The 11,505-nt window shown below is 44.6% G+C and overlaps 2 protein-coding genes and 1 long non-coding RNA gene across 11 annotated transcripts; 1 reads left to right on the plus strand and 2 right to left on the minus strand.

Annotated features, from left to right (window-relative positions):
- Positions 1-946: 946 nt before the first annotated feature.
- On the minus strand, positions 947-5,615 carry LOC130521251 (uncharacterized). The gene is made up of 2 exons (XR_008949246.1): positions 5,184-5,615; positions 947-1,129 (listed from the first exon to the last, which is right to left on the minus strand). It is a non-coding gene; the product is annotated as an uncharacterized LOC130521251 (long non-coding RNA).
- Positions 1,175-4,966, minus strand: LOC130521248 (uncharacterized protein K02A2.6-like). Of its 2 annotated transcripts, XM_057024869.1 has the most exons (3): positions 4,113-4,966; positions 1,831-3,610; positions 1,175-1,436 (listed from the first exon to the last, which is right to left on the minus strand). In XM_057024869.1, exons 1-2 carry the CDS (start codon positions 4,903-4,905, stop codon positions 3,324-3,326), a joined length of 1,080 nt encoding a protein of 359 aa, XP_056880849.1. In that variant the 5' UTR covers positions 4,906-4,966; the 3' UTR covers positions 1,175-1,436; positions 1,831-3,323. The 2 variants fall into 2 exon arrangements, with proteins under 2 accessions (XP_056880849.1, XP_056880850.1); XM_057024870.1 differs by having other exon boundaries at positions 1,831-4,965.
- A 106-nt stretch (positions 5,616-5,721) lies between the features above and the next one.
- On the plus strand, positions 5,722-11,279 carry LOC130521249 (uncharacterized). Of its 8 annotated transcripts, none has more exons than XM_057024877.1 (7): positions 5,722-5,854; positions 9,483-9,610; positions 9,721-9,837; positions 9,977-10,004; positions 10,079-10,186; positions 10,264-10,407; positions 10,473-11,279. In XM_057024877.1, the coding sequence occupies exons 1-7, from the start codon at positions 5,824-5,826 to the stop codon at positions 10,577-10,579; spliced, it is 663 nt and encodes a 220-aa protein (XP_056880857.1). In that variant the 5' UTR covers positions 5,722-5,823; the 3' UTR covers positions 10,580-11,279. The 8 variants fall into 8 exon arrangements, with proteins under 8 accessions (XP_056880857.1, XP_056880858.1, XP_056880852.1 ...); XM_057024878.1 differs by having other exon boundaries at positions 5,737-5,854; positions 9,486-9,610; XM_057024872.1 differs by lacking the exon at positions 5,722-5,854 and adding an exon at positions 6,021-8,893 and having other exon boundaries at positions 9,486-9,610.
- The last annotated feature ends 226 nt before the right edge of the window (positions 11,280-11,505 follow it).

Here is an 11,505-nt window from a genome sequence, read left to right on the forward strand (position 1 = left end):
TGTGATAGACATCATCTCCATAGTCCTCATGAATCTCGCTGAGAAACTGTTGGATCTGACGGTGGCATAGCGCTATGGAGAGGATATACCGGTAGTTAATTGCCTTTATCACCAGTTTCATAACATGTTCATATTGGAGATGTTTGGCACACAGCACTTGCTGATGAATGATGCAATGGAGTTTTACAGCTTCTTCACGTACTTTGTTACTTATTAGTGTTGCTAATCCACTTCGTTCGCCAGTCATGGATGGTGTGCCATCCGTAATAATCCCAGAGATAATCCATGGGAGTTTCATGTCATCCACGGCAGCGCAAACAGAAGAGAATAAATCTGTTCCTCTCATTTGGTTTTTCAGGCTCTGAAGGTCAAGTAGTTCTTCAGTAACGTTCATTTCGTTGTCCACTCCTCTCAAAAAAATAAGTAACTGAGCAGTGTCAGAGGCGTCTGTGCTTTCATCGCAAGCTAGCGGAAAAAAAGTCAAACGCCTTTCCTCTGGCTCCCAATAGTCTTTTGATGTCTGATGACACTTCTTCAATCCTGCGTGCCACAGTGTTACGTGCCAGGCAGACTTTGGCAAACTCTTGCTGCTTTTCAGGACAGATTTTCTTCACCATAGCCATCACGCAGTCTTTGATAAATTCACCCTCGGTGAAAGGTTTGCAATGCTTTGCGATCAGCGCTGCTACCTCGTAAATAGCCTTTGTAGCGTTCTCATTTGATTCTCGAGCTCTTGCAAAATATTGCTGCTGTGAGATTAAACTAGCTTCAAGTTGCTTCAGTTTTTCGCTGCGTTCCTTCCCTGTGATCTTGTCGTAAATGTTAGCATGTCTTGTTTGGTAATGTCGCTTGACATTGAACTCTTTAAAAACAGCCACTGTCTCTTTGCAAATGAGGCAGACGCAGTCGTTGCGTATTTCAGTGAAGAAATAGGCCAATTTCCACCCATCCTTGAAGCGTCGGCCCTCGCAGTCAACTTTCCTTTGTTTGTTGATTGTCGCCATTTTAGAAAATTGGGGGCAAACGGTCACACGGGGTTATTTCGCGGAAAGTGATGCTGCCCTCTAGTGGGTAAATGATGAACAGCATTTAGTGTGTAAGCTACCGTAAATTCTGGACTACAGAGTGTCTTGTATTGCACAATATGTACAATAATAAAAAAAGCAGGACGACGTGCGGGCTTAACTTTTATTTCCGCTCCGTGAATACATACAGGTACTTCCTATTGACTTCGCAACTTTACCCGATAGACACACCCCTTGTTACCAAGTGACGACTTTCAACAAATGCCTCTAGGCGGCACTACAGCATAGCACACACACATATATAAGATATTCCCTGAGAATATTACATCCCCTTTCTTTTGAAAAATGGCGCAGTATATTACTGGTTAAAATGCCTAATAACGAGATAAACAAAAATATTCTATACGGAAACTCTCTCACTCTCACTCATTTTCTACCGCTTGTTCCTCCACTGAGGGTCGCGGGGGGGCTGGAGCCTATCCCAGCTCAATGGGCAGAGGCAGGGTACACCCTGGATTGGTCGCCAGTCAATCGCAGGGCTAACACATACAGACACACAACCATTCACTCTCACACTCACACCTACGGGCAATTTAGAGTTTCCAATTAGCCTAATCCCCAATCATGCATGTCTTTGGACTGTGGGAGGAAGCCGGAGTACCCGGAGAGAACCCACGCAGGCACAGGGAGAACATGCAAACTCCACACAGAAAGTCCCCAATCAGTCCCAACCGGGGATCGAACCCAGGGCCTTCTTGCTGTGAGGCAACAGTGCTAACCACCACACCACCGTCTATACGGAAACTGTACCATGTAATACTTTGAAATACGTACTGTAACCCGTGCAAGAAATGTTCAATTTCAGCTATTAGTAGACAGATTCCTTAATGCAATAAACAGAAACATACATTCCAAGCTTCAGTGTTTTTCTTCTGCATGCTTCGTAATACTTATGAACGTGGCAAAACAGTATATAACAATAATCAACGTAACTCAGTGTTAATTCAAAATGACATTTTACAGGTTCAACTATGTCATGAAACTCAGTCCTTGTGTAACTTTACCTACAAGTCCATAACACTTCTGGGTTTGACGGTTCGTCCAGATCTTGTCTGATATGGGACAGTCACGTTGGGTGGTGGTGTAATGTCAGTCACAGTGGGAGGTGTGGTGTCACCGGTTGCCTGTGGGGCAGGTGGTGCAGTATACTGTTCATATGAGCTCACCTCATCGCTGTGTACCTCATTGGTGTCCAGAAGATGGAGTCTGTTTCGTCGGTACTCCTGTCCTTCTGTAGTACGTACGTGGTAGGATCGATCTGTGTCAGCTGGCTTGATGACGACTGCTGGTTTCCAACAACCATGCTCCTGGAGACGGATGTTTTGTCCTGGCTGCAGTGTAGTCATCGGGCGGGCTGATCGGTCGTAGTACTTCTTCTGATGCTGCTGTTGTTGAATTCTCCTGGTGTAGACATCACCGTGGTTGACTACCTCTGGTTGCAGCTGTTTGTGGGTGTTGGGTAGGATGGAGCGCAGGCGACGGCTCATTAACAGCTGGGCTGGTGATTTGAAGTTGTCCACAGGTGTGTTACGGTATTCAAGGAGACTGAGGTAGGGGTCTCTTTTATCCGCTTTGGCTTTCTCCATGAGTGACTTGGAAATGTGCACGGCTTTCTCAGCAAGGCCATTGCTGCGAGGATAGTATGGGCTGGTGGTGATATGTGTAAACTCCCATTGTTTGGCAAACGTGTCGAATTCCTTACAGCTATACTGAGGACCACCATCCGAAACGACGGTCTGAGGCACACCATGCCTGGAGAAGGCTGCTTTCAGCTTGTGGATCACGGTGGGGGCCGTTGTGCTGTGTAGTTTGTCCAACTCGAAGTATCGACTGTAATAGTCTACTGTGATGATGTAGTTATCGTTGTTCCAAGTGAACAGGTCTGTAGCCACTGCTTGCCATGGCCTGTCTGGGATCTGATGAGACATCATGGGCTCTTTGGTGTTAGACGGTCTGTATGTGAGACATGTGGGGCATTTTCCAACCATCTCCTATATCTGCTTGTTCATCCCAGGCCAGAATAAGATGTCACGGGCTCTCAGTTTACACTTCTCCATGCCCATGTGACCTGAATCCGGGATAACATTTCTGTGCGCAGTAGCGTAGGGATGATGATTTTTTCCCCCTTGAATATGATGTCGTTCATCACGGAAAGTTCAGCCCTGTGATTCCAATATTCTGCAATGCTCTGAGGACACATTGGCCTCTTCTCAGGCCAGCCTGACTGGATCGTTTCTTTCAACAGCACGAGCTGGGATAGTGTGGCCGTTTGATAGCCTTGTTCAGGTCCTTGGGGTCGAGACATACTCTCAGCTTGCCTGTGCGGGGTTTTTCTGCTGCCACCATAGAATTGACCCATTCGGTTGGCTCTGTTACTTTGATGATAACCTGCTGCTTTTCCATGTTTTGTAGCTCCATCTTAAGACGTTTACGCAGTGCAATGGGGACACGCCTTGGTGGGTGGACAACAGGTATTGCTTTGGGGTCCAGGTGGATGGTGCATTCACCAGGGAATAGTCCTATTCCTGTGAAGACATCTGCAAACTTATCCAGAATTGACACATCTGGTGTGTCAGACACCGCTAGTATGAGCTTAATCAGTCCAAAGTCCAGACATGCTTTTAAGCCTAGCACTGGTGGCGCACGTGTGTCGACGACATGCACTTTCAACGTTAGCTTAGTGTCCTTATATTGGCATTTTATGTTGCATTTGCCCTTAACACTAAGTTGCCCACCTCCATAGCCATAGAGTGGGCGTAGTGAGGGCTCCAGTGTATCCTGTAGTCCTAAAGATCTGAGTATATCTGGGTTTATGACATTTGCTTTGTTTATGTCTGCGCCAGTGTCTAATTTAAAGCGAACTACAGTCTTATTTGGGCCAACTTGCACATTTGCATAGGCTTGCTCTGTTTTATTTGTGTTATTTTCTTGTGTCACTACATCAATAAACAAATCTTCATTGTCTGGGTCTTGGTTCTGCTCTTTTTCATTGACTGAATGTACTTTGCGTGTTTTGGAACGACATACCTTTGCAAAATGGTTCCACTTGTTGCAAATCTTGTATTGCTTTCCTTTTGCTGGGCAAGTGTCTTTCTCTCTGTGAGCTCTGTTTCCGCAGTATCCACACGATTTGGAGTGGTCTGTCTCCCCCCTGAGGATTCCTGGGGTATTGCGCTTGTTTTCTTTTTGTCCAGTCTGCGCGGGATTTCCATGCGGCACCCTTTGATGTATGCCGGCTCACCGCGTGCACACCCTGTTCGCGCGAGCTTGCGCTGCCGCTGTTAGCAAAACTCCGGAGCTGAGCTTGTGCCATGCCGTGGCTCCTGGCAATGTCTATCGCCTTATCCAATGTTAGATCAGACCCGACACTGAGTAGCTTCTCTCTTACTTTTGGTGAATAAATCCCAAAGACCACACGATCTCGCACCATCTCTTCACTATTATTATAGCTGCAGTCTTTGACAAGTAGTCTCAGTTCAGTCACGAATTGCTCAAAAGGCTCTGTAGCTCCCTGTACTTTCTGGTGAAACATGTATCTAGCGAAAATCACGTTCACTTTGGGCTCTACATATGCTTGGAAACGGTCATAATAGGTTTTTAATACCTTGCGTTCCTCTTCAGTAAGTGTCCATGTGTTATAAACATCCCTGCCTTTATCTCCAATCCAAAGGAGCAAGTAGCTGCACTTTTCCTCTTCACTTTTCTCCTTGAAAGGGCCAGAGAACATCAAGTTCACATGTAGCTTGAATTTTCGCCATGCTTCGGGCAAGTTGCTCGCATCCCAGTCCATGCGAGGTGAAGGAACTCCAGCGACGTCCATATTTCCACTGTTATTTTATTCTTTTCAATGCAGGTTCGAGTCGCTCTGACACCATGTCTTGTATTGCACAATATGTACAATAATAAAAAAAAGCAGGACGACGTGTGGCTTAACTTTTATTTCCGCTCCGTGAATACATACAGGTACTTCCTATTGACTTCGCAACTCTACCCGATAGACACACCCCTTGTTACCAAGTGACGACTTTCAACAAATGCCTCTACAGCATAGCACACACACATATATAAGATATTCCCTGAGAATATTACACAGAGCACACCTGATTAACAGCCGTGTATGTATTAAGTCTATGTGCGGGCCAGATGTTATTGATTTTATGAGAGGGGCTGCGGGATGGATGAAATTTGACCACGGGCCGCATTTGGCCCCCAGGCCGGAATTTGGACATGTCTAAATTTAACTCTCAAGAGTAGCAACAAATACGCTAAGTCAGTGCTTCTCAATTATTTTCTGTTACGCCCCCCATAGGAAGAAGAAAACATTTTGCCCCACTATTTGAGAAGGCTGCTGTTGTCCGGGATCACACGCGGCAATCGGGCACGCCCCCCTCTTTGAGAAGGTAGTGCCTACAAGGGTGGTGGCCGAGAGGGGCCAAACATTTTTACAAAGCTGACAATTTTAATTTTTAAAAAACATTTTTACAAATCAGAAAAAATAATTACATTGCCATAACACATTAACAAGTCTTGACACAAATTCACATTTCAGAAACACTTTTACAAGCGGCCGAAACAAATTAACAAGTAACTTTTTCAACCTGAAGAGTACCAAAAGTTGGTACATTCCATCCATGTATACACCACGGGGCACGTCACGAACGCTCTGTCAAACCCGGTTTGCCTCATACTATCATCCATTCTCAACGAAGTTGGTTGTGTGAAGAATCAAAGTGAATTTATGGCTCTCCACATCATGATTCTACTGTTTTGTGAGTGTTCTTATTCATTTCATAGAATAACTTCTTTACGACGCCGTTGCATCAGCTCGTATATATTAGCAGGTAGTTTACAAAAGAGATCGTTCCCATCAGATGTATCATCAGAGGGGCCGTTACAGGCAGGTAGTGAAGGAATTCACGCCGCACGCCGCACCGGTCCGTAGTGGTGAAGAGAGAGCTGAGCCGAAAGGCGAAGCTCTCGATTTACCGGTCGATCTTCGTTCCTACCCTCACCTGTGGTCATGAGCTTTGGGTAATGACCGAAAGAACAAGATCACGGGTACAAGCGCCCGAAATGAGCTTCCTCCGTAGGGTGGCTGGGCTCTCCTTAGAGAGGGTGAGAAGCTCTGTAGGCTCTGTAGGCGTCCTTGCTCTCCTTCAGACTGCGTTTCAGTTCCTTCTGTACTCTCCTGAGCTCAGCTGGGTCTCCAGCAGTGAAGGCCCTCTTCTTCTTGTTCAAAAGGGCCTTTAGGTCACTTGTCACCCATGGTTTGTTGTTTGGGTAACAGCGTACCTTCTTGGTGGGGACGGAGTTCTCAGTGCAGAACGATGTAGTCAGAAACACAGTCTGAAACACCATTTCCTAACAGTCCTCACAGTGATTGATTGCTGCTGAACCACAGGTGTGTATGATGGGGAGAGCAGCACGAGATTATGATCAGACTTGCCTAGCGGAGGGAGGTGTATGCACTGGTGACATTAGCATACAGTAAATCCAAAGTCGTACTGTCTCTCGTGCTGCACTGGACATACTGATGGAATGTAGGAAGGGTGGACTTAAGGGAGGCATGCTTGAAGTCACCTGTGATGAGGATAAAGGCTCCGGGATGTTTAGTCTGCAGGTCAGCTGTGACAGAGTGAATGACGTCACAGGCCGTGTTCGCTTTACCGGTCGGAGGAATATAAACAGTGATGGCGATGACATTAGTAAACTCCCGTGGCAAATAGTATGGACGGAGTCCGATAGCAATAAGTTCCACGTCGGGACTGCATCTGCTGGAGGAAACCAACTGACTCAAGTCAAGATATGAAGCCGTTTCTAAAGCTGTCATTTACAACGTCTACATGGATATTAAAGTCTCCAATGATAATGGCTTTGTCCGTTCTCAGGACCAAGTCAGATACGACGTGTGGGATGGACACCGTCTCTCCTAATCAGATCAGGTTTCCCCCCAAAAAGTGCTGCAATTGTCTATAGAGGCCACCTGGTTTTCGGGGCAACACCGTGACAGCCAGCGACGACATGCGGCTAAACATCTCATCGCTCGGTGGGGGGAGGGGACCAGAGAATGCTACGGAGTAAGGATGGGCGATACCACACTTTTTGGATTCGATACGATACCGATACTTTTTCTTGTATTTTCATCGATATCGATACCGTTAATTTCTTACTGGCAATTTTTGTCAGTCAAAATATTATTACATTTAAGACAAATCACAAGACAAATACAGACCATTTATATACAATTTATTATGGTCAATTGATTACTAGGATTTCCTTATCTTTTAAACCTGCATAACACAGTTGTTCCATGAGAAAATTAACTAGAACAATGTCTGACACCATCACACCTTTAGTGCACTTGAGGTATGTCATCACACTTTACTGAAGTCTCAGATTGCTGTTCAGAAAAAGTATCATATTCACATTTTCTGCTTTAAGACGATTGCGTCTCTGGCTGATTATTTCCTCAGCTTATTCGCTATCTCCTGTCACGTGACACGGGCCAGCTCAATACGCCGCCAGGTATAGGGGTGTCCCGGCACATATTAATTTAATTAACTAATCTAAAAAGGCGGAAAGTGATGCATACACCCCTAATTTTTTTTAGTTAGTATCGATATTTATAAAAGAGAATCGATACCAAATGAGTAGCTTGTGAGTATCGATATATCGATAACACGGGATCGATCCGCCCATCCTTACTACGGAGTCCGACATCGCTTTAGCGTAGCTGCACACCGACTCTGTTAATTTTGGTGACCTCCGACTGACGAAGGTCAAATTTACCAAATTTACGTTTACGTCTCGCCAGCAGCTTTAGATGTGCTTCTATGTCGCCCGCTCCGGCCCCCGGAATGCTCTTAACTATGGTCGCTGGAGTCGCCGATTACCAGGGTCGGTTTCTCGGCGGGTGTGTCGCCGAGTGGGGAAAACGGTTAGCTACGGGAAGCGGCGGCTCCGCAGCAGCTAGCTTACCCTGGCTACCTTGACGCAACTCCAGCTAACTCCAAGCTGCGGAACCGCGTCTAAAAGCTCGCTAAGTCTCGCCTCCATAGCCGTAAATAAACTACCCTTTCTGCACCTATTCCCCTCACTAAGGGAGGCAGAGGAGTAACTAAACATTTCACACGCTGAACAGACAAAGACACCGGGTGAAACAGACGGTGAGGCCATGCTAATGCTAATAATCGGCGGAGTCCTGTATTTGTTTAATATGGGTTGTTTCTCACTGTTGTTATCGAGTGACTAGAATTTCCCGAGTATTCTATTTTAATTAAAGTAAATCCAACACACACCGTGCACCAACGAGCTATTGAGAAGGAATGACGCAATAGGAAGGACCGAAGGAAGTCTAACAAGTGTCGATAAACTCATTTTACAGTGTCAGAACAGCTTAAAATTGTATTTATCTGAACATATTAAGGCGAGTTTGCGTACATAAAGGGGTATCATGATCATCTGGGGGGGTTATTAAAATGAAAACAGATTTTGCCACAGGTATGGAGCCACTTATCAGAAAATAACTTCAATCTAGGTTTATTAAAACAGTCAGGCAGCTAAAATGACCACTTACAATACTTTGCTCTATATAAATATATTCCTTGTCAAAAATATAAAGAGTTACGACTACGAACATGCTGCAAAAAAAAAAGATGCTTTTCCGCGAAAGCATTGGTCACGTGATGTAATGTGGGCAAGCTCATCGTATCAGCCGGCGCACGCTGGTCTGGGGGGTGTTTCCACGCCTGATCCCGGTGCTGCCTGTGGTGTGAAGATGGCTCTGCACATCCGGATTCTACTGTTTAGTGAGTGTTCTTATTCATTTCATAGAAAAACTTCTAACGTGTTTGTAAATGTTCTTTACGACTCTGTTGCATCAGCTCGTGTATATTAGCAGGTAGTTTACAAAAGAGATCGTTCCCATCAGGTGTGTCATCAGATGGGCCATTACAGGCAGGTAGTGAAGGAATTCATGTTTGATCGAAGAAGATATTGTTGAGAATGTGCCCTCCATTCCGAGGAGGACACGGTTACATATTTGTGCACCTTTAACTCACGCGATTCCGTTTCCTTTCCACTCGAATGTCGCCCCCCCCCCCCCCCCCCCCCCCACTAGTCTGCAGACTAGGGGACATAAATGACTGCTTTTACCGCCGGACTCACACAATAACTTTAGAATTCTCTAATAGCATTTCAACCATTCTGCACACACTGAATATTATATATTCTGATATGTATATTGTATACACTCTCTGTGCTATGTAGAGGTATACAAAAGGCTGATTATCCATTTATCTTGGATTATTATAGATAGATAGATAGATAGATAGATAGATAGATAGATAGATCTGGGCAGATTGAAATTGCTTCTTGTTTATGGGCTTTTCCCTGCAGCAGCCGTCACTGTGGCACCCAGCTGTGCGCTGCAAATGACGTTCAGCCAGGAGGGCGGCCTGTTCTTCTACACCATCTCAGACGGACCTGCAGGTGCAGACTGTGATTACAGCTACTACAATGCAACCGTGAGTAACACATCAGCACTCACCTGTCTCGGGGAATCCAATGTTACTGTTGGTATTTTAAGAATATCAGGCTGTTTTTGGCTGTGTGATGGACTAATTTATGGATTCAGAACCACCCGATTGCAAACAATGAAGAGGAAGCTTCACTGGTGAGGAACAACAGCCTTGATGGTCTCGTCACCTTAAAGTGCATAGAACACCTCTTCTTTAAAGCCACATGTGACAAGGTATTATACACTTGTAATATCTGGAAAATGTTCCAAAGGAATGCATTTTGCAACTGTCTGAGATGTGTAACTTTCTCATTATTGTCGGATCAGGTCCCCTGATGAAGCATTAAAAATCTCACTTTGTCTGTTTCCACAGGGGGAATTTTACAGTGCTAACGTTACAGGTGAGGCCCAAGTCCTAACATAGTCATCTTTACCTGCAGTTTGTCAGTAATATATGAAAATTACCTTTTTACAGTTGCCTGTGAGGACCTTCGCAGCAACGAAGATGCAGCAAAAAGAATAAACCCCGTGACTAAAGGCAACATGCATAATAGTTCAGGTATGCCCCCATCTGTCACAAACGGTGGGTGTATTTAAATCCACATTGTATTTACAATAATATTAGAATTGTTGGTGATTGTGTAATATTAAAATTACCAGTGATTGTGTATCATGTGTTGATAGGGAGTTCAAAGGACCAGACTGTCCTGGTTGTGGCCTCAGTTGTCCCGGTGGTCCTGGTTGTGGTCCTGGTGATGTGGTGCAAATACAAGAAAAAATATGGTACGAATGGTGGCAAAAACAGTAAGTAGTGGCATATTGTCCTGGCCCGTTCTGTTTTAAAATAACCTTTATGCCATTTGAAACAGTGGCGTGTCGTGGAAACATCTTCAAGTGGTTTTGCAGGCCGGGCCAAGAACCTGGACCGGGCCAAGAACCTGAACTTATGCTGGAACCAACAGCAGCAGCTGTCTAAAACCCCCCAAAGGTGCTAGAGTGGATACATGCTAAATGGAGATTCTGCTGTTTTCTGCTGCCTTCAACTATTTCCAGCCAAGCTATCACTGCATCTCCTTTAAGGCTGTTAAACCTATTTAAGCACTTTTTTAACTTGAGTTAACTTGACTTTTATTATTGCATTTAAGCTCAGCCGACGTAAAGTCGGCTTTTAGACTCGATAAGATTGTATGATAACAAAAATGACAATCTAATTTTCATTGTAATGCAAAAATCTATTTTTACTCAGATTTCAACCATTTATAAAAGAATCATTTTTAATTTGAGGGAAGTTCAAAGTTCAAAAATCAAAGTTTTACACTTATCGTCAGTGCCTCTGATCACTTTTCCTCTGAGACTTTTGTGTGACACTTTCGCAACATTGAATCACAATGATCCGCTTCACCATTTTTATCGCTCCTGTACCTGAGAGGATGCAAACGGCTTCTTTAAATGACCCCCAGGACGTTGAGGCAACATGAAGGCATTTTCCAATCCGATCTCACTGTGATTCTTTGGTTGGGAAAAAACAAAAACATGACGAGAGGTTCAGAGGTTGGGTGTTTCCAGTCGGCACTCCTGTGTTAAATTATATTGTCTACCAGGTTCCCAGTGTTATTTTAACTTTTATGTATGGATTTAAGATCAAGTAATTTCCATAAATATCCATCAAAGCCAGACTGGATGTGTGTGTGTTGTTCTTTAAATTGTCAACTCCATTAGGCTGCGTGTCTTTAATACAGATGAATGAGCCAAAATGTTGTGGTTTCACTATTTTACTGTTGACAGCACGACTAGAAAACACAGGTACGTTTTATCCTTTAAACGTACGTTTTATCTATTTGCTGTCGCCAGAGGGCGCGGTTCCCTATTTAAGGCTGATCGTTTGTCCATAAACTCATCTTA

Source organism: Takifugu flavidus, unplaced genomic scaffold (genome assembly GCF_003711565.1).
Source record: "Takifugu flavidus isolate HTHZ2018 unplaced genomic scaffold, ASM371156v2 ctg827, whole genome shotgun sequence".
Lineage (NCBI taxonomy): Eukaryota > Metazoa > Chordata > Actinopteri > Tetraodontiformes > Tetraodontidae > Takifugu > Takifugu flavidus.

Coding starts and splice junctions, on each gene's coding strand:
- LOC130521249 (XM_057024871.1), top strand. CDS start 8,650: ATGACCACTTACAATACTTTGCTCTATATAAATATATTCCTTGTCAAA. Junction 9,611..9,720: donor ACAGCTACTACAATGCAACC/GTGAGTAACACA, acceptor TTATGGATTCAG/AACCACCCGATTGCAAACAA. Junction 10,005..10,078: donor TTACAGTGCTAACGTTACAG/GTGAGGCCCAAG, acceptor ACCTTTTTACAG/TTGCCTGTGAGGACCTTCGC.
- LOC130521248 (XM_057024869.1), bottom strand. CDS start 4,905: ATGGACGTCGCTGGAGTTCCTTCACCTCGCATGGACTGGGATGCGAGC. Junction 3,611..4,112: donor AGTGGAACCATTTTGCAAAG/GTATGTCGTTCC, acceptor ATGTCTTCACAG/GAATAGGACTATTCCCTGGT.